The sequence below is a fragment of the Acinonyx jubatus genome, chromosome C1 (assembly GCF_027475565.1).
Source record: "Acinonyx jubatus isolate Ajub_Pintada_27869175 chromosome C1, VMU_Ajub_asm_v1.0, whole genome shotgun sequence".
NCBI lineage: Eukaryota > Metazoa > Chordata > Mammalia > Carnivora > Felidae > Acinonyx > Acinonyx jubatus.
In genome coordinates this window covers 206,645,906-206,666,828 of record NC_069381.1, presented here as the reverse complement: position 1 = coordinate 206,666,828, position 20,923 = coordinate 206,645,906, and the positions used below count along the sequence as shown (strand labels likewise).

At 39.6% G+C, this 20,923-nt stretch overlaps 1 protein-coding gene across 12 annotated transcripts in view; it reads left to right on the top strand.

Moving 5' to 3' along the window:
• Positions 1 to 20,923, top strand: part of COL4A4 (collagen type IV alpha 4 chain) — a 130,148-nt gene that overhangs the window by 46,982 nt on the left and 62,243 nt on the right. For 11 of the 12 annotated variants that reach the window (XM_027048808.2, XM_027048814.2, XM_053215884.1 and 8 more), the window contains 15 exons: positions 573 to 641; positions 3,497 to 3,532; positions 5,381 to 5,443; positions 5,820 to 5,855; positions 6,076 to 6,117; positions 8,810 to 8,890; positions 9,711 to 9,764; positions 10,037 to 10,096; positions 10,974 to 11,018; positions 11,339 to 11,392; positions 12,091 to 12,160; positions 12,926 to 13,030; positions 16,303 to 16,467; positions 19,465 to 19,554; positions 20,522 to 20,685. In XM_027048808.2, coding sequence (XP_026904609.2) covers positions 573 to 641; positions 3,497 to 3,532; positions 5,381 to 5,443; positions 5,820 to 5,855; positions 6,076 to 6,117; positions 8,810 to 8,890; positions 9,711 to 9,764; positions 10,037 to 10,096; positions 10,974 to 11,018; positions 11,339 to 11,392; positions 12,091 to 12,160; positions 12,926 to 13,030; positions 16,303 to 16,467; positions 19,465 to 19,554; positions 20,522 to 20,685 — 1,134 coding nt within the window. The remainder of the gene's footprint in view (positions 1 to 572; positions 642 to 3,496; positions 3,533 to 5,380; positions 5,444 to 5,819; positions 5,856 to 6,075; positions 6,118 to 8,809; positions 8,891 to 9,710; positions 9,765 to 10,036; positions 10,097 to 10,973; positions 11,019 to 11,338; positions 11,393 to 12,090; positions 12,161 to 12,925; positions 13,031 to 16,302; positions 16,468 to 19,464; positions 19,555 to 20,521; positions 20,686 to 20,923) is intronic. The other variant, XM_053215885.1, reaches the window with a different exon arrangement.

Genomic DNA, 20,923 nt, shown 5'->3' with positions numbered 1-20,923 from the left:
TTTCATTCACTTTTTAAAAATACTCTACATAAACTTGCAGCTACCTACAGAAACCTTCTAAAAGGAAGATGTTCTGTTTTTAAAAGTTAATCTTACAAAGTTACAGAGGCCCTATTTTGAATATGACAACTAAAATGGATAAAATCAGTTGTTAAGAAACTATTCCTAGGCCTAAATTATTAACTGACAATTGCAAAATTGTTTACTTGTAAGAAGTATATATTTGCATTATTATGTCTGAGGGAAAATGAAATTTTCCTGCTGAATAATTAGTAAATGGCTATGTATATTATTATATAATACGTAGCCTATATATATTATATATTTGTAAGATATATGTATAATATAAATATATTAATAGATACTCTCTTTGGAGATTCTTTAATAGATCTTAACTGAATTTTGAATAAATATGTATGAGAACCTTAGGATGATAGCAATAATGAATAAATGTCCTCTAGTGAAACATGACCATAATGGTATTTTACTGGTGAGTAATATTTCATAAAAAAAGAAAATACTACAATGGTAATATGATTTTTCCCCCTCCTAAGTGAATATTTTATTTTCAGGGCCTTCCTGGGGAAAATGGAGAAAAAGGAAATTCTGTGTTCATTTTAGGTGCCATTAAAGGAATTCCGGTAAGTTTTATGATCATAGTGAGTTTAAAATATTATTTTTCCACTAAGTAAACCCATCCAGGAAACACACGGACATATCTCTTTTGAAATGTCCCCAAGCACACTGTTTTTAATCATTACCCTGACTCTGTAGATGGCATCATACTTCTTGTGTGAAGACACTTAGCTTTAATTGCTCAGGCTATAAAATGCCAGTACCTCCCAATCGTTCTTGCAAAGTGCAGCAGAGACACTTATTTCCGGGTTTCTCAATCTTAGCACTGCTGGCATCTGGGGTCACATAACCGTTCCTTGTGGGTGTTGACTGCGTGCATTCTAAGATGCTGAACGGCATCTCTGGCCTCTACCCATCAGATGCCAGTAGCATCCCTCCAACTAAATAATATCTCCAGATATTACCAAGTGTGCCCTGGGAGGAAAGGTCACCCTAGATGGGAAGCACTGATTTATTTGTAGTGAAAATATTGTAATGTTAATACCTGCTATCTGGTATAAAAGGAATCACTGCTCTTGAACTTGAAAATTATGGAAACTTTACAGCACTATCCTTGGTAAATTAAATGCTTTTGTGTTTCCATACACAATGATATACAAACTTCCAGAAATAAACTCTTGAATGACCATCTATATTTCTAATATGAGTACCATGCATGAGTTAAGCAGATCAGTAGATACAAGTCAAGAAGGAAAATACAGTTCATTTCTAAGACATGGTCATTTCTCTTCAGAATATTCTACAACATTTAGGTAAAACTTAAATTTCTTCTATTAGACCCTGAGTTTCATGCCACCCAGGATGGGCAACACCTGAATGCTGATTCCTTTAGTGAGGTCACATTATTCGTTTGTAGCCTCTGAGCCTATACACGGCAACAACTATGCTTTTGTTTATAGCTTAAATGATATGTTAAGAAACTTAGCAGCAAGAGGAGGGTCACTCTAGGCACCAGGAAGGAATAAACTGATCCTTTCCTGCCACTGTGATCTTGAGCAACCCCTCAAACTCTCTGAGCCTCATTTTCCTTTTCTTTGTGAAGGTAAATGAAATTACTGTCTGCCCTGCTGTCTTCTCAGCACTGATGATCTATTGTAATAATTAAAAAAAATTTTTAATGTTTATAAATTTATAAACATTATAATGCAATGTTTATAAATTTATAAACATTTTTAATGTTTATTTATAAACATTAATGTTTATTTATTAACAGAGAGAGAGAGAGAGAGAGCAGGGGAAGGGCAGAGAGAGACAGAGGGAGACACAGAATCCAAAGCAGGCTCCAGGCTCCGCGCTGTCAGCACAGACCCCGACGCGGGGCTGGAACCCACGAACTGTGAGATCATGACCCAAGCCGAAGTCGGACGCTTAACCAACTGAGTCACCCACGTGCCCCAAAAACAATACTTTTAAGAGCCCATAGCCACTTCACAGCCATTTGGATGGTTATTTAAAAAATAAGAACAAAAACAAAAAGAAACCCTGAAGTGCCTGGGTGGCTCAGTTGATGAAGCATCCAACCTCGGCTTTGGTCATGAGCTCATGGTTCATGAGTTCAAGCCCCACATCGGGCTCTCTGCTGTCAACGCAGAGCCTGCTTTGGATCCTCTGTCCTGCCCCTTCCCCCCGTCCTTCTCTCACTCTTGAAAATAAATAAAACATTAAAAAAACCCAGAAAATCTTAAGTGTTGACAATTATGGGGAGAAGTGGAACTCTTCTGTATGGCTGGTGGGAATGGAAAATGTGTAGCTGCTCTGGAAAATAGTATGAGGGCTCCTCAAAAAATTGAAATGTAGAATTACCTTATGATCCAGCAATTGCATTTCCAAACGAAATGAAAGCAGGGACTCAAACAGATACTTGTACACCCACCCTAGCAGCATTACTCATGACAGCCAAAAGGTGGAAGCAATCCAATGGCCCATCGTTGGATGAATGGATAAACGGAATGTGATCTCAACATACAATGCAGTATTATTCAGCCTTAAAAAGGACAGGAATTCTGACACATGCTACAAGGGGGAATGAACCCTGAGGTCATTAGGCTAAGTGAAATAAGCCAGTCATAAAAGGACAAACAATGTATGGTTCCACTTATAATGAGGTTCCTAGAGTAGTCAGATTCACAGAGACCAAGAGTAGAATGAATGGTGCCTGCCAGGAGCCGGGGGAGGGGAATGTATTGAACGGCTACAGTTTCCATCGAGCAAGATGAAAAGTTCTAGAGACGATTACACAACAGTGTGAATATACTTAATGCCACAGAACTGTACCCTTAAAATTGGCCAAAATGTTAACTGTTATCTTATGTATACTTTATAATATATTTTGCATTAAAAAAGCTATATTCAATAAAATATACTCTTTGCATTTTTAAAGTGTGTAGTCTCAGGGCAGAGCCACTAAGCTGTTGATCCACCAAGAGGCAGGTGTGAGAGAATTTCCACATGAATTCCCTTTCCATGTCTATAGGGTGATAAAAAGGAGCAGGGTGTCCATTATAAGAGGCAAGTTCTGGCAGTTAGACCAGAGACTGTTAAACTGTGATGAAATGGGACCATTGAGTTGAGAATTAAGATTGTAAATGGAAAGATGAAAATCTCATCTTGACTCTGTGTCATAATGACTCCAGCAGTCTTTGTCTGGTTTTGGCTGAATCGAAGCACAATTCCAGGCCTGGGAATGGACACAGAAAGTTCCCTGGGTGGAGCCCTTCACGGTTGTCTTGTCCACGCTGAAAAATTGAACAGGCTGCACAGAAAGTCCAAATAATTCCTGTGTGTTCTCCTCCCTTTGCATCACATGTGTTTGGGGAAAATGGTGCCTCTCTTCTAAAGCAATGCATCGTTACTATTGCAGGGTGACAGAGGGGACCCAGGACCTCCTGGCTTGCCGGTAAGTCTCCCCAGCAGGCCATTTGCTTCTATTGCTTCCCACACTGTTTGTATCCTAGCAGGACCGGCTGCAAAATTTGCAGAACCCACCGGGCAAAATGAGAGCTTTGATCCCCTGTTCAAAAATTATTAAGAATTTGATGGTGGTGACAGCAGAGTGTTATATCAGGCATGTGCCCCTGTGTGACCATGCAGGTCCCAGGCCCGTGAACTAACGGTCCTGGAGTCTCCACAAGCTGCTGCTTACCTTCGTCTTCTGTTTTTTAGTGGTCATTTGGCCTTACTCAGGTGCATACACTCACTTAATATTTGGGAAGGTACATGTCCCTCTAGACTACCCAAATAATACATGTTGGTGGAAACGACTTTGCTTTGTACCATTCTGCCTGCTGAATCAGTAACTGTGTATTGCATTTAATTTTTTCCCCATCTTTATCTTCCTGAAGTTGTTTTTTTTTTAATTTTTCAAAATGTTTTTATTTATTTTTGAGACAGAGAGAGACAGAGCATGAGCAGGGGAGGGGCAGAGAGAGAAGGAGACACAGAATCCGAAACGGGCTCCAGGCTCCGAGCTGTCGGCACATAGCCCGATGTGGGGCTTGAACTCACGGATCGTGAGATCATGACCTAAGCTGAAGTCAGAGCTTAACCGAGCCACCCAGGCGCCCCTATCTTCCTGAAGTTGTAAATCAATGATTGTATTAGTTTTTTGCAGTTAATCAATCAGTGTTCACAAGATTAAGATTGACAGCAATTATGCCTCCGAAGGATTAACCTCTTATTTTGCTTGGCAACTTTTGGCTGTAGACTGGCTTGCTTTCCCACATTACTTTCCTCATAACCCTTCAGGCTCAGTTTGACGTAATCAATGAGATACCTTCATGTTGCCGTTAAAATAAATACCAGTTCATCCTCCTGGAGACAGGGATTTCTTGCATGCTCGCAAATAATTTGACATGGGCAGAGTTGGTGGAAGAATAGAGCCTCTCCCCACACTTCTAGGAATGCACAGCTATAACCCTTCCTTGTGAATTTGTGTGGAATTATGCTATCACGTACATGGTGCAGAGAATTGTGACTGAATCACCTTAATCTTGAATCAGGGGCATTTCTATTCACATTGATCTGATAGGGTATGTCTTAAAAATATATTAAAGAGTATAAATACAGTCATAGTGTAATATTCATTGTTATTAGCTAATATGAATGTTTTAAAAAGCATCTTGACATACATCAGTTTTATAACATATATAGAATTTAGGAGTAGCTGGTAATAAGTTTTCTTTGTTCTTTACTTTTGCTATTGCAAGATTTATTTATAAACAAGTAGATTGATCTCTGGGTCTTAATTTAATCCTAAAGGTAAGAGTTGGTCACACCTGCCAGACTATTGCTCTCATGTAGCTCTGTGCCCTTTTTTTTTTTTTTTTTAACGTTTATTTCTTTTTGGGATAGAGAGAGAGAGAGAGAGACAGAGACAGAGATAGAGACAGAGCGTGAGCAGGGGAGGGGCAGAGAGAGAGAGAGACACAGAATCCGAAGCAGGCTCCAGGCTCCAGGCTCCGAGCTGTCAGCGCAGAGCCTGATGTGGGGCTTGAGCTCACAAGCCACGAGATCATGACCTGAGCCAAAGTCCGACACTTAACCGACTGAGCCCCCCAGGCGCCCCACTCTGCGCCCTTTTAATGGCATGTCAGCTGCTGTGAAGATGCTCCTGCTATAGGGCAGATGTGTCTGGTATTGTGATTTCTTTGGAGGTTTTTAATCCACCCTGGATTACACGCAGCTCTTGCTGTGACCCATGATTTTGAATTTGAGTAACTAATGCACTGATTGTTCTCGTGTTTAGGGATCTAGGGGTGCAAGAGGACCAGCGGGCCCAATGGGACATCCAGGAGAGCCTGGGTTACCAGTAAGTACAGCACTGCTCATTCTGGCCCTTCGAAAACCCAGCCTGTATGTTTAAATTAAGTAAAAGCCAAAAAAAAAAAAAAAAAAGAAGCAAATTGAAACTTCGGGGTGGGTAGGCACAGGTGGGTTGTTTGAGAAGTTACCACTTGATGAATCTGCATTCGCCGCCCCCCCACCAAGTGTGAGTTTGTCTTGAAGCCTTGAAGCAAGGGTCCTCCAGGGAAACAAGCCATGGGAGGAAACAGCCAGGAGGGGGAGACCAGCAGCATGTTTTAAAGTTCAGGGTTTCCTAAAGAGGATCTTGAGACAACCCAACGCGGACCCGTTGTGATTTCTGTGACTGATACTTGATTTGTGCCTTTTTGCCCTTGATTTAGGGTGCTCCAGGCCATCCTGGGAGACCAGGCTTGAAGGTGGGTGGTCATGAGTAAGATGCTACAAATGGAGACTGTCCGTGTATAACGAGATTAGTGACCACGAGATTTGTCAGAATTATGTCTTTCCCTTATTAGACTTCCCCAAATATTTAATAAACTTCACTTAATTGCTTAACCGGAAATCTTACTTGCTTGTAATTACCTTTTAAATATTCAAAAGCAATTACCTTTTTTTTTTTTTCCTTTTCTTTCCCAGGGTAATCCTGGCGTGGGAGTGAAGGGGCAAATGGGAGAACCGGTAAGAATCCCCTTTTGCGCGGAGGAGCAGACGTTAAAATGTATGTGCTGCCAGGGCGGCGGGGAGGGGGAGGCTGTTCTGATTGTCACTTAAATCGTGTTCATTATCCAGTTATCGTGTTCACTGCCCAGTTTTATGGCTGAGATGCTGTTTTTGCTGAATTATTATGGCACCGTTACCCTTGACTGTAAAATGACAGTCCTGAGAAAATTTACCACTAAATTCAAGTTAATGTATATGACACATTTTACCCCAGCAAAAAGAGATTGAACATTTCTGATAATTTAGTATATCCAGCGTAATGGTTTGTTTAATTACTGTATTGCTTGGCTTAATTTCACAAATTTCCTCGGAATCCTAAACTCTACACATAAATAAAAATATAAACACCTGGAACCAAAAACATTTAGCGACACAGTCTCCCACTCTTTCCTGCCTCATACCTATGCTCACTGTCCCTCACCCCTTCCTCCCTCACATCCACAGTCCTTTCTCCTGAAGCATGAAACTCAGCAAAGATAAGCTTTAGAAAGGTATTTTAAGATGGCAGCTCATCTGGAAACAATCTGAATGTCTAACAGTTGGTAAGTGGCTCTTGCCACAACTGTGGGCAAGTAGATATTGAGCGTCTACTCTGCCAGGCTAAGATCAGTGCTGGATATGGGGATTTTTAGCAAGACCGACTTGATCCCCACTCTCATGGAGTCCCAGTGTGGTTGGGTAAGTTATGGTGCAGGCATTTAGCAAAACGACTCTATTGCCCAAAATACACTGGAAGACTTCATGATGTGCAGACATGCCTATGACATAATGTGGATCAGAAAGTACAGGTTACTAAAGTATAAGGTCAATTAAAACAACACAACAGGGGCACCTGGTGGCTCAGTCAAGCGTCCGACTTTGGCTCAAGTCATGATCTCACAGTTCGTGGGTTCCAGCCCCGCGTCGGGCTCTGTGCTGACAGTTTGGAGCCTGGAAACTGCTTCAGATTCTTTGTCTCCCTCTCTCTCTGCCCCTCCTGGACTCACACTCTGTGTCTTTCTCTCTCTCTCTGTCTCAAAAATAAATAAACATTGCAAGAATAAGCATGGTTATATTTACCAAAACATGTTACTCCCTTGCTTATGTATTATTTTTGCATTCGTTTAATCATTTATGCACATAACATAAATGCTTCAGAGCAGTGGCTGTAACAACACCATCAAATATTCGGGTACATTAAAAAAAATAAGCTTAGGTCCCTAACCTGGTTCTTCTGTAGTTTCCAGTTATAGGTAGGGATTGAATTATTGGCTCTATTATTTCATTTAAATTGGAAATAGTATTCTTCTTCCCCAAATCCCACTTAACAAAACATTAATGGCTTAAAAATTATATATTTGAGAATCTTTGTTCCACTCGGTGTAGTAAGTGCTAAGCATTTTATGTGCATTGTCTGTTTAATAAAGTAATAATACTTGGAAGTAGACAGTGTTATAACTAACCCTCAGTTCACAGAGGAGGAAGGTGAGATTCAGAGGAATCAAGGAAACAAAGGCTAGGTAGGAGAGATTTTTAAGGAACTTGTCCAAAATGACAGTCAGTATGGGCCTAGTTTGCAAACACAGGTGACCAGCTCTATCATCTGGTCTTAACTATATCTAAGTGCAGAATGAATAGAAATATTCAGATAAGTAAAAAAAAAAACAATTATCTGCTAATTAAGGGTGAGAATTTTTGGTTGTATCATGGCAAATCCAGTTCAGGGGACATTTTATTCCCAAGAGAATAACATTTCTAATGACATAAATGACAACTTTTGGTTAACTATTCTATACAGAGAGCTTAAACATATTGAAAACAAATTAGAAATAACCTAAATCTAACTAGAGTAGGATGGCTTAATAAATGATAGTATAGTCTTACCGTAGATTATTGTGTACACACTAAAAATCAGGTTTTTGAAGAATTTGTAGTATAATTGGAAAATGTGCAAAAAATATTATTATAAAAGAAAAATACAAAACTCTTTTAAAACTTGAAACTGTAACAAAATATAAAAATATAAACCATTGTGTGTATTTTAAATTATGTTTATATATTCTGTATAGCATTCTGATTATCTTTTAAATTGTATTTAACACATCATTTGATCACCTACATGTGGGTACATAGGTACATTATCCAAGGTATGTGTACAGATACAGACTCATAAGCACACACACCACAAAGAACTATACCAAAGTTTTCATAGAGATCTCTGATGATAGGATTATGAATCGCTTATATTTTTAAATTTAATTTTTTTAATTTTAATTTTAATTTTAAGTTTTCTTTTTATTTTAAGTAGGCTCCATGCCTAGCATGGAGCCCAATGTAGGGCTTGAACTCACGAACCTGAGATCAAGACCTGGGCTGAGATCGAGAGTTGGACGCTCAGTTGACTGAGCCCCCCCAGGTGCCCCTAGTTTGTTTTTGTTTTTGTTTCTGTTTCTGTTTTTTAATTTTATTTCTAACGATCAGTATTATTACTGGTGAAAAACAATAAATACTTTAAGTTGCATGATATATTTGCCATGATTTTTGTTTTAAACTCATGACACACAGGACTGTATGCATTAGATGACAATACATGGGTGAAATTCTTCTGTTTCAAATTATATTTCAAAATAAAGTGAATATGAAATTCCTATTATCTTCCTTTTTTTTTAAGGGTGAAGTTGGCCAGCAAGGTTCTCCTGGACCCACCTTATTGGTACAGCCACCTGATTCTTGTCTGTATAAAGGAGAAAAGGTAATTCCCAATCCATACGTTGCCTTGATAAAGGAGTCACAGCCAGCATTTTCTGAACATGTACCTGTGCCAACAAAGTGCTGAGTGCCTCCAGGAATCAGGGCATCAATCCCAGAGCAACCTTAGCAGATGAGTACTGTCATTAGCCCCATTGTACAGACTTGGAAAATGAGGCTTGGGAAAGTTACCCATGTTCTCAAGTTTATTCAATTGCTGCATCACAGACCTAGTGTGGGCTGCTAAATTGTGACATGTCCTCCAGAATATAGTGCCCCATCGATACTGTCTTTGGTATATGGGCCGAAGGGGCCACTGGAAGTCCAGTTGTCCTTGAGATGTTACATATGGGCTTGACGTTTTGATCATTGAGAAGGTAACAGGTATGTAGAAGTGGACACGTAATAGAAGTTTGGCAAACTTCACTTCCCCTGTCAGCCTGCGATACTTGCGGATGTTACACTCGCCACACGCAGATTCTGTTGTCAGTTTTCAATTACTGGGTTAACTTTCACTAACTTGCTCAAAATGAGCCACTCCTCTCAATGGCTCCACTCCCAGCTTGCACCTGCTGCTCTGGTTCCATGGTGGTCACGTCCCCTGTGCCCCACGACATGACACCTCTCACACAGAGCTGGTCTGAATAGTGTCGGGTTTAGGAACGCTCCTGGACCTTAATTGCTATTGAGCAACAGTTGAAGAATAATCCTTTATTTTGAAAATTAGTAAAATGATTGTTGAAAGGGGTAAGTTCTGAAAAAGATGGAATTCAGTATGTTAAATAATAAGAATAAACCAGATAAATATTCATTGTGATTTTTAGGGCATAAAAGGAATGCCTGGTGTAACTGGACCTCCAGGACCACCAGGACCCAAGGTAATTTATTGAAATACCTTTTTTTTTATTTGTATGGTATGCTATATTCATGAAAAACAATGTTTTGCATGGATCTTTATCATTGCTTTAAATGCTAATGTATGTTAATAGAAGTTTTCACTATTTTATCATCATCCCGTGGGGCATCTATTCTAAAGTACTTGTTTCCTTTAAGCTGCCGGCAGTAATTTTTAAATCTCATTTTGTTTCTGAATGCCATGTTGCTGAGATATTGCTGCTCGAATGCCTCTAAATGTTGTCATCTCTTTAAGGGAAAACCTGGATTTGGGGCCAAAGGAGAGAAGGGTGTTCCTGGGTTCTCAGGACCACGGGTAAGGCTGGTTCATGCCATCCCTGCTGCCCCTAACGTCAGCGAGTTGGCTTTCTCTCTCCTATTTTTACAAAACTAGATCAGCATTTCTAAGAACGCAAAGTGGAGGTTTTCTCAAACAGGAACAATATATTTTGGATACAAATGATGTAATAGCGACATGTTCAACAAAACGTCCCTTCTGTTGACATCATTTAGATAAACCAGGAGAGAAGAAGGTAGAATTGGTGGGTAGGAACAGGATTGTGGCATTTCCTGCGTGGTTCAGTGTCGGTGCACTAGCAGCTTGGAATCGTTCATTTAAGCCTATTTGACAAAAGAGGGTACTGATCTATGGGCAGTAGCTACAAAAAAATACAGCATCAGGCCTCAAACATGCCACCAATGGGATGGATCATCACTGATAGAGTCACTATAGAGGCCAGACCCCCTATGGGCAGGGGCATTGAGTTTATCTGGCTCCAGATTCCGTAGTTAAGGGGCAACGTTGGCTTCCATGATAATTTTTATTGCTGATAATGCACAGAGTACCTATTAATCTCCAGACAAATTATATTGCAACGATTCCAAAAATATTTAGCCCAGTGCAATCATTAGACTAAGTGAGTGAAAACACAAGAACAACAACAACAAAAGTATGTTCTTAATTTAAAACACTGGCAAGGACATGCATTTTTAAAGTAAACTAAAAAATCAGTTAAAATAGCTGATGTTATAAAGAAGCAGTCTGTTTTATACATAATTCCTTTTATTCAGCTGCCTTTAGAGCCAAGATTCAATATCCAGAAGGCAGTTTCCTAAGGTGAAAAATAATGCATTGAACTGGTTCAGGCACTTTGATTTAATTCTGCTTGTGTTGATTTTTGTGAATTCATTAGGGCGATCCTGGTTCCTATGGGTTGCCAGGCTTTCCAGGATTAAAGGTAAATGTACACGATTATAAAGATGATAAGTATATTTTCATTCATAAGTACAATTCAGTGTCATTCAGAAGTCGTACTAGGGCATGCAAGTATGCACACAGTAACTGGAAAAGGAGACACGTTTATTTTATGAATTGCATGATCTAGCTGTAAGTGCAAAAAAACTAACACACAAAACTGTCTTGAAGCAATCCAAATATAGTGTTAAGACTTTGCACAGAATCTCAGTGAGCGTGTGTCATTCAAATTAAACAAGAGTGAGACAGTTTGTCACCCAGTCACATTTTTTTTAAAAAAGGAATGTTTGTGTTTCTTTGTAGGGGGAACCAGGACTGTTTGGAGATCCTGGATCGTTTGGATTTCTTGGCCCAAAGGTAAAAAAATAAAAGGCTTATTTGAGTATAGCCTGATAAAATTCTATATCCCTTATGTTAACTAATTTATTTTTAAAAATATTTGAAAGAATCCTTGAGAAACAGAAGTTTGGAAAGCAACAGAGTTAATTTTGTACATATTATCTCAATGCATGTTGTAAATGTTTATATTTTACATTTGAGAAATCAACCTTTTGAATGTGAATAATAATGAAAGCTTCAAAAATTCCATGGGGATCAGCTAGTATCCCAATTAAAATCAGAGGAAGTTGTGGAGAACTCTCTGTGGGGCCACCTAAATAAGGCCACCTAAAATAAGGTGTAGATTCAGATTTTGTAGGTGAATAGACTGTTTATACCAGACTGCCAAGTTCAACGTGAATGCTCATAGTATTTCTAAGAAAATTCCTGATTTCAGAAGTATCTAGTTTATGGGCATGAAAAATCTTTTTTTTTTTTTTTGTTTTTTTTTTTTTCTTTTGTGAGAATTTTGCCAGGTGATGCTTTACTTCTGCTTGTAGGTGGAGGTCGGATGCTTTTGTTATTCCCAGATCTCTATGAACCATTCTTTTTTCTGGTCAGCCTATAATCTTTATTTCTCAAACGAATGCACCCTTGGTCCTTCTAATATTTAATTACAGGCAACATGAGAAAAATATTAATATTTCTAAGAAAAGTGTCTGAATGAATGATTTCAGGGGGACCCTGGAGATCGCGGGTACCCAGGACCACCAGGTGTTTTGGTAACTCCATCTCTTCCGCTCAAAGGTTTGTGTCTAGCTTGGTTCCACCATAAATTATTAGGAAATGGGACTTGGGTGGCCCTGACAGAAGAGTCTGGCCCAGTATTTGTGTATTTTGCATGCTTCGCATGCTAAATACCTTGATTTTAGCAAGAATATGTAATTTACAAGTACAGGTCGATAAGTGCATCTGGACCATCTCTGTTGGCATAAGACTCCAAATATTATTTTTTTTAGCATGTAAGCTGTATGCAGAGATTTTTGTTATGTCACCCTTCTAATTTTAATTGCTAAAAAATGTTTCCAAACCATCTAAGACCTACCAAGATGCTGCCTCCAAGAAAGTGACCCAAGTCAGTGTGAAAGACAGTGTCGCTCAAGGTTCATGTGTCTGCAGAGAAGGGATCTAAGATCCTGCATTTTTTAAAAAAGTTTATTTATTTATTTTGAGAGACAGAGAGAGCTTGAGCACAAGCGCGAGTGGGAGAGGAGCAGAGAGAGATGGAGGGAGAGAATCCCAAGCAGGCTGACACGATCAGCATGGAGCCCAAAGCAGGGCTCGATCTCATGAATGGTGAGATCATGACCTGAACCAAAATCAAGAGTCGGATGTTCAACCGACTGAGCCCCTCAAGCGCCCCTTAAGATCCCGCATTTCTAACTGTGGCGAGAAACTGCAAGAACAATCTCTTAGTTGTACTCAACCAAGCCTCACAAGAAGTAATTGTGTGTGAATTTTAAGATGTATATATACGTTTATTACACTGACACGGGTTGTTGTTTTGGGCAGGTCCTCCAGGGGATCCGGGGCGCCCTGGCCGCTATGGAGAAACGGGGTCTGTTGGACCGCCTGGTCCCCCTGGTCCCTCAGGACCACCAGGGGAAACCTGTGCAGGTAGAAATCCACTGGCCTCTGTGCCAGATTTCCTACATCTTCCTCCTCCCTGGAGGTTCTCAACTCTAGCTGATACTGATGTCAACTAGGAGCGTTTCAACTGGTGGCTGACCCCACCCAAATCAAGAATGTTGGGCATTCTGGAGCATGGACCTAGACATCTGCTGCTACCAAAGCGCCTCTTACTTCTATGTGTAGAGCACAGCTTAAGAACCACTGAACTCAAGCCAATTAATGGCTTACTTGGAAGAAATCCAGATCCCTCAGCTGTACCTCGGAAATACTGAGTCAGCATCTCGGGGGTGTGGTGAGGAATCTGTGGGTATAAGAGGCGTCCCGCAAGTTGTCAGAGGCAGATAAGATTTGGAAACTGGTGCCAGGCTCAGAGTGTTTTTTCAGGTCTTTCCGTCCTCTTAGAAAGGCTCTCCCTGTTGACATCTATTCGTGAAAATTGAGTTCCTCTTCGTGAAAGATGGAAACACAAATTATGAATTAAAAGATAAAACTGTGATTCAGCCTTCATTTAAAAAACAAAACCAAAACAACAGTCCTCACCTCCCCCAAAATCAGTACGCCCTCCAAAACAAAACAAAACAAAACCTTACAGCTCATGGTAATCAAGTTGCAGAAGTGCCTGGGAAAGAATCCTACTGATATAGGACTTTGAACTCCTTCAAGTGTTGTGCTGGTTAATATTCCCAAGTAAGATTAGGAATAGAAGTGTAGAGGAGATTTGCATTCTGGGAACTCAGGAGAACTCATTAAATGTGCGAGGAGAAAGTCTTGAATAGACGTAATTTTATCCAGTCCGTGTCTCTTGTTCTATTTACTGAGGAGTGAAAAATTTCCTGACATTCATCTGTTAACTACAAAGTTCTTTAAATTTCTATGAATCTAGCTTCCACTTTGTAGGATCTGATAACTGACCACAAAGGTGGCAATGTTTAGTTTATTTAATCTGTAGATACCGTAGCCTTGGCTTCATTGACCCAACGCTATCTAAGTTGTGTAGACAGTACTCAGTTGGTCAGGAATCATTAGCCTCTGGTATTAGATTTCTTCTTTTGGGCATATTTATAATAAAATAGTGGCTCTAGCAGATTGAAATCAAAACCCAATGGGAGTAAGCAACACATATCTCTAGCAGATTGAAAGCTGAATATAACAGAAAGTGTCTTAATTCCACAAGATTTCTTTTTTAAAGAATTAACCCAATGGCTTTCAAGTCTTGACTACAATCTATTATGAAAAATATATTTAGTATTACATTGCATTTACATTACATTGCACACATATATGTATCCACATATACATATGATTGAAACACAAATTTCATAAAAGAATACCTTTTGGGGTACAATGCATTCTATTTTCTATGCCACTCTTTTGTTTTGAAAAAAAAATTTTAATGCTGGCCACAACTGAATTGATTTCATGGGTGCTCAAGGTGCTATATTCCATACACTGTAGCCCATTTTCCCTGTTGGAAAGCGGTTGAGCATTTTCCTTAGACTGGGACAAGACACCAGGTAGCATCCAGGTGCATCCAGTGACTGTGGAGGTTTGGAGACAAGTCTTAGGAATGACATGAAGACAAGGTGATAGCCAAGTCAACAGGAACACCTTTCATTTAAGTACACCAATATTCATAGCCTTTGCTATACTTATTTTACGATCATCTAAAATATTTACCATGAGATAAGTAGGGTTTTGGAGTCAGATACCTGTGACTGAATCCCAGCCGTGCCACTCAGTGTAGTATGCTAAAATAGTTACATGTTTACACTATGGACTAAAAACATTCCAGGTTCTACCACATACAAGTGGTGTGGTCTTCAGCATTTACGAAACCTCTCTGTGCCTCAGTTTTCTCCTCTTTAGAGTGCAGTTCTTGTTAGGGTTGAAGGAAGCAATATGTAAACAGTTCTTAGAATGCCGTTAGCCATGTTACCTATTACTGGTCTAAATTTCTGTGCCTTATCTATAAGGTACAAACTTTGCAAGATTGTTTCAAGAGTAAGGCTAATGTTTGAAAATATATGCAAAGCCCCAGCATATATGCACACTGTAATGAATGCCATTAATTTAGTTAGCATGCTACTTACTGATTACTGACAGGGTTTCTGTTGTCTATTGCTGAATGAATTACCCAAAACCTAGTGGCTTAAAACAACAATCATCATATTACCCCTCACTGTGGTTCAAGAATTCAGGAAGGGCTAAGCTGAGCAATTCTAGATTGGGATGTTCATCACCATTATGTGGCTGCAGCGGACACACGAGGACTGGCTGGGCATCTCTGTCCTCTTTCTTTTGTATAGTCTCATCGCCTCTCTGTCTGGCTCTGTACTTATTTAGGCTTCCGTATTGCATGGTGGCGTCAGAGCAGTGATATTGCTTCTATGGTGGCTCCATATCCCAAGCATTTCAGCTCACAAGGCAGAAGCTGAATCATCTTTAATGACGTAGCCATCGTCTTTGTACATGGCATCACTCCTGCTGTACTTTGTTAGTCCAAATAATCACAAAATCCCATCACATTCAAGGAGAGGGGAACAAGAGTGTGAGGGATGAGAGCTACCATGGCAGCCATCTTTGGAAACTATAATCTTCCACAGAGAGATTCATGCTCAGAAAGAAGATGCTTCTCACAGGAAGGCTTCCTGCTGTCTTTAGCCAAAGCCCCCAGTAAGAGGGTCAGATGTCACAAGAAAGCAGGATTTAGCTTTTACTCACTTTGACCCCTGAACACACTGAACATTTCAACATTCATGGAGCGTGTGTAATTACATGTGGCTGGAGAGAGAGAGATCGGGTTCTAATACAGCACCTCTATGCCTCTCCCCAACCTACCTTGCTATGAAAGGTATGGTATTCTATATCTTATGGAGATGATATGTGAGTCCATATTTTTATTTGCTACATGTGCTAATATGTTCATCCAGATTATTTTTAACCAAATTATCAAAGTGGAAAGATTGGAAAAATAATAATTTTAATTAAATAATATGTGTTTTTTCCTCCAATAACCCTAAATAATAGGGAAAAAGTAAGAAAATCCGATTCCTCAAAATTTCCACTTGTGGGCTTATTTCAAAGAAGGTGAGGTATTCTTATGGCTGGGAAATCAAGTTAATTTTGAAATACATTTTTTTCCTTTAAAAATTTTTACAGTCTAAGGAAGAATGTACGGATTTTGATTTCTTCTTAAAAAAAAAAGTTTGTTTACTCTGAGAGATACATGTGGTTTTCATTCTCAATTTCTCTTGGAGGCATGATGGGACCCCCTGGGCCAGGAGGGTTTCCTGGTCATCCGGGATTTCCAGGGGCAGCCGGTATCCCCGGGAGAGCTGATTCCACTCCAGGGAAACCAGGGAGCCCGGGACCACCTGGGTTGCCTGGAGCTCCAGGACTGCAGGGCCCTCCAGGATCAGATGGTAAAGTGCTCCTCATTCACGTTCACTGGCATTTATGTTGCATGTGATATCTGCAGTGTCATTCAGAAAATGTGACTTTCTAAATATTTTTTAACATTATCCATTATGTCATGAGCCAAGTTAGTAGTATTAATAATACAAAAAAGTAGACTGATGTTGGAGATCACATCAGCTAAAGCATACGGTTGAGGATTTAAGTGTGAATGATAGAGTTTTGTAAATTACTACAATTTCTATTTTTTCAATGTCGTTTTAATTTTTATCAGAGTTATATAAATAGAGGTGGTGTAAGAGACAGTTCTATGAAGCCTGTTGTGAAGAATTGCCATCCTAGCCAACCCCTTCTTCTGTTCCTTCCTCCCCAGGGGCAATTATCTTCGCACAAGTCATTGGAATCTTTTTTTATTTGCCTTTCTAGTGCCCTTCAATGTGCTTGTATTTCTTTCTTTCTTTCTTTCTTTCTTTCTTTCTTTCTTTCTTTCTTTCTTTCTTTCTTTCTTTCTTTTATGTTTATTTTTTTGGGGAGATGAGGGGCAGAGAGAGAGGGAGACACAGAATCTGAATCAGGCTCCAGGCTTCCAGCTATCAGTACAGAGCCCAAGGGCGGATCGTGACCTGAGCCATAGTGGAGGCTTAACTGGCTGAACCACCCAGGCACCACCTTGTATTGCAATTTCTTGATTCTTGACTTTGAGACTTATCTTTTCACTTCCTTCCATAGAAGATGAAATTGGCTCTCGTTCAGTCCCTCCCCACCGCACATATGCACATTTTCTACTCCCAAAGCCTATTCAACGTAGTTATTCTCTTAGTTTTGACTACATAAAAATATTCAGTATTTACACTGGTTACATAAATGCTGTTCACCAGGTCTGCCATCCAATAATGTATGTTATTACTTTTCTAGTGTACCATTTTGTTAAGAGTAGTCTTGGTTTTTTGTGTGTGTTTGCTTGCTTTTCAATATGCCTACTGTGAATTTAACCTCAAACCATCTAGAGTTGCATAAATTTCCATTCTAACTCATGAAATATTTTATCAGTATTATCTCTTTGAATAAATCTCTCCTGGAGCTTTTTAACCTGTTCAAATTAGGTCAGGTTGCAATTTTAAGCCATCTCAGACACTGTCTCGAAATCTTCCTTTACCAGGAATTCTTTTTCTCTTTGTCTCTGTCTCTTTATGTTTCCCTCTGTCTCTGTTTCTCCCTCTCTCTGGGTCCCCTTGTTACCTACAACTCACATATTTCTATCATACTTCTATCTCATATATCCATCATCATACATCCTGAAAAAAGTATACTTTATCTGTCTGAAAATGCCTTTATTCTACTGTGGAATTTGGTTGATAATTTGGCTGAATATAAAATTCTAGATTGGAAATACATTTTTCTAGGCATTGTCCATTGTTTTCTAGAGTTGAAGAAGTCCAATGACATTTAGATTCTTGATCCTTTGTGTGAAATCTGTTTTCTGCTCTGAAATCTTACAGAATTTTTCTTTTTTCTCCAATGACCTTCAATTTCACAACGACTTGCCTCTGTGTGGGCACATCTGCATTTATTCGTAGGCGCTCAGTGAGCAAGTTCTAGCCAACACAGTTCCTCCATTTCTGGAAAAATTTCTTGAAGTGTTTCTCTGAAGATACTTTCTCCTCCATTTCCCCCCTGTTTTCTCCTTCTGAATTCTACATATGTGCCTATTAGTGAATCCACCATATGTTTCTTTATTACTTTTCACCTTCTTATTTTTCTGTAACACTTTCTCGTAGACTTCCTCAACTCCACTTTACATCTCTGCTCCAGAATTTTTCAATTTCTACTTTCATAATGGTTTTCTTTTCGTTTCTAAGGATTTTGTTGTTGCTATTGTTCTGTTTTAATGTTTTTTTTTTAAGTTTTTTAGGTTTATTTATTTATTTTGAGAAAGAGACAGAGTGAGCGGGGGAGGGCAGAGAGAGAGGGAGACAGAATCCCAAGTAGGCTCCATGCTGTCAGCACAGAGCCTGGTGTGGGGCTCAAACTCATGAACTCATGAGACCATGACCTGAGCAGAAGAAACCAAGAGCTGGATGCTTAACCAACGGAGCCACCCAGGAAGCCCCTCAATGTTTTCTTTTGTAGCAGTCTGTTCATGTTTTAGAGGTGAAATGCTTTCCTTCATCTACTTTTTAAATCATATACTTTATTTCAAAGTTTTCTTCTTGCTACATTGTCTCTTTCCTCCAATTCTGAGGGGCCATAGTTGCTGCTGTAATTCTTGAGAAGGGGATCTTATGATTAAATTGTTTCTTTAACCAGTCCTCCTGTTTGAGGCACTGTCATTCTACTTCAAGGTACCAATTCCTGAACTTTGGGAGAGATTTCTCATGTAAATTGTGTTCTTTGTTCCCTTTCCCCCCTGCCTGCTTAGAATTCAGCTTTTCAAGGTCTGCTAGGTTCTTTTACACTTTTTGTTTTGTTTCCTTACCTCCCCCCCTCCCCTTTTTTTTTGTCTTGTGAGCTTACATCTTTTTATAATATTATTTTACTGTTTGCTGTTTTACTGGGATTCAGGGAGAATAAACAACTTATTGTTTATGTTTTAACTGTCACACTTAATCGAATATCTCTGAATTTTTGCTTTTATGAGCTTTCTTAATTTGTTAATTATTCATAATGGAAGGGGAAAAGGATGTTTGCTGCACAGTTATTTTTGTTTGTTGTTTATTTATTGTCTTTGTTTTTTTGTCCACCTTTCTCTACAACCCACTAAGTTGGGGTTGAGATTAGGATGGCTTTATCAATGGTTGTGGGAGCAGAAGCATGCCATGACAATTGTATGGTCTATTTGTTTATATATTCTTATATTAGAGAGAAAGAAATTTGGAAAATGAATGGAAGAAAGTGGGCTTCAGGGGAAAATAAGAGTGCAAGAGACATTTGCACTTGTTCTTTGGAAGACATTCACAAAAACTGAGTGCTTCTCTTATGCCCCATCCCCCTTTCCCACTGTAAAGTTATATATTGTAGTGTCGGGCACCCTGGACCACAAGGAATAAAAGGCAAAGCAGGTCCTCCGGGAAGAAGAGGCTCGAAAGGAGAAAAAGGCAAGTATGCAGCAAAGGTAGGATTTCCTGAAGACAATAGCTTATGGGGGGGGGGGGGTTGGAGGCATTTATGAAGTGGGCAATGGAACATTTCACTTCGATGCGATACGCACCTTAGTTACCCCCTTGAGTGCCTCTTTTCATCACGTGCTTATGATGTGGTTAGAACTTAGCCAAAGTCAAGTCTTTGTATCTGAGAGTCTAAAGGAGACCCTTGCCTGCTGTGAAATTTGCCTCAGAGTGGTGACTTTTTTCATGAGGTGCTTTTTGTTCCTTGAAAGAAGCAGAGATGAGAAAGTACTGATCTTTTATTTCACTTTCTCTCTGTGGGTCCATACTTCCCCATGTCATCAAGTGTTTGTGTCTCAGTGTTTCTCCACTGTAAATTGTTTGGTGCCTTTTTGACCATCTGGAACAGGTGGGTATGAGAGCATAAACACAGCTGAGTTTGACCATCCGAAAGGCTTTTTTTCCGACTAAAAGTCCTGATGATTAGAAAACGCATTGTACTGAATTATCAGTTGTAATAGGCAATGCAGTCAGTAATCCTTTTTCACATATTATTTTGTTTCTTTATTTGTTTAGAGTTTATGCTCTAACCCAATTTTTTTTTTTGTTTCTTCAGCAGGAACCAGATAAAAGACTTTCAAACTTTTAAAAATATGATTTCTTATTTTAAAGTTCCTTCAGTAAATTTGGGCATCAGTTTATCAGAATGAGTTTATTTAAAGACCCAAGATACCCCATTTGTCCAGAAATGATACACCTGCCCCACGTAGACCATGCCTAGGTACCCCTACACAGTGCCCCTCCCCTGCTTACGTCACATGTTATCAGTTATGGGAGATAAGAACCATGTACGTCATACCCTTTTTGTTCTTATTTTCATTCTTGGTTTTGTTTAGTAAAGGCTTTTTGGGATTTTGTGCAGGAAATATGACAAAGCTGCCTTTTATCCTCTGTCTAGGAAACGCGGGGCTCTGTGCCTGTGAGCCTGGTCCCATGGGCCCACCAGGCCCTCCGGGACTTCCTGGGAGGCAGGGTAGTAAGGGAGACTTGGGGCTCCCTGGGTGGCTTGGAGAGAAAGGTCATCCAGGCCCTCCGGGTGCTGAAGGATCTCCAGGACCACCAGTGAGTAGCTCTTACCAATAACAATCTTTCTAGTTAAAAGAGACGGAGATAAAATTCAACTGTAGCTCTTTCTGACTTATAGTATGATATATATTTTATGTTTTGAACCTATACATATATTAATGACCCAAAAAAATCATCTATGTTCATTCATTCATTCAACTAATATTTATTGAGCACCTACTATGTTCCATGTGTCATTCTAGGTGCTGGGGATGCAGTAGGGAGCAGAGCACAG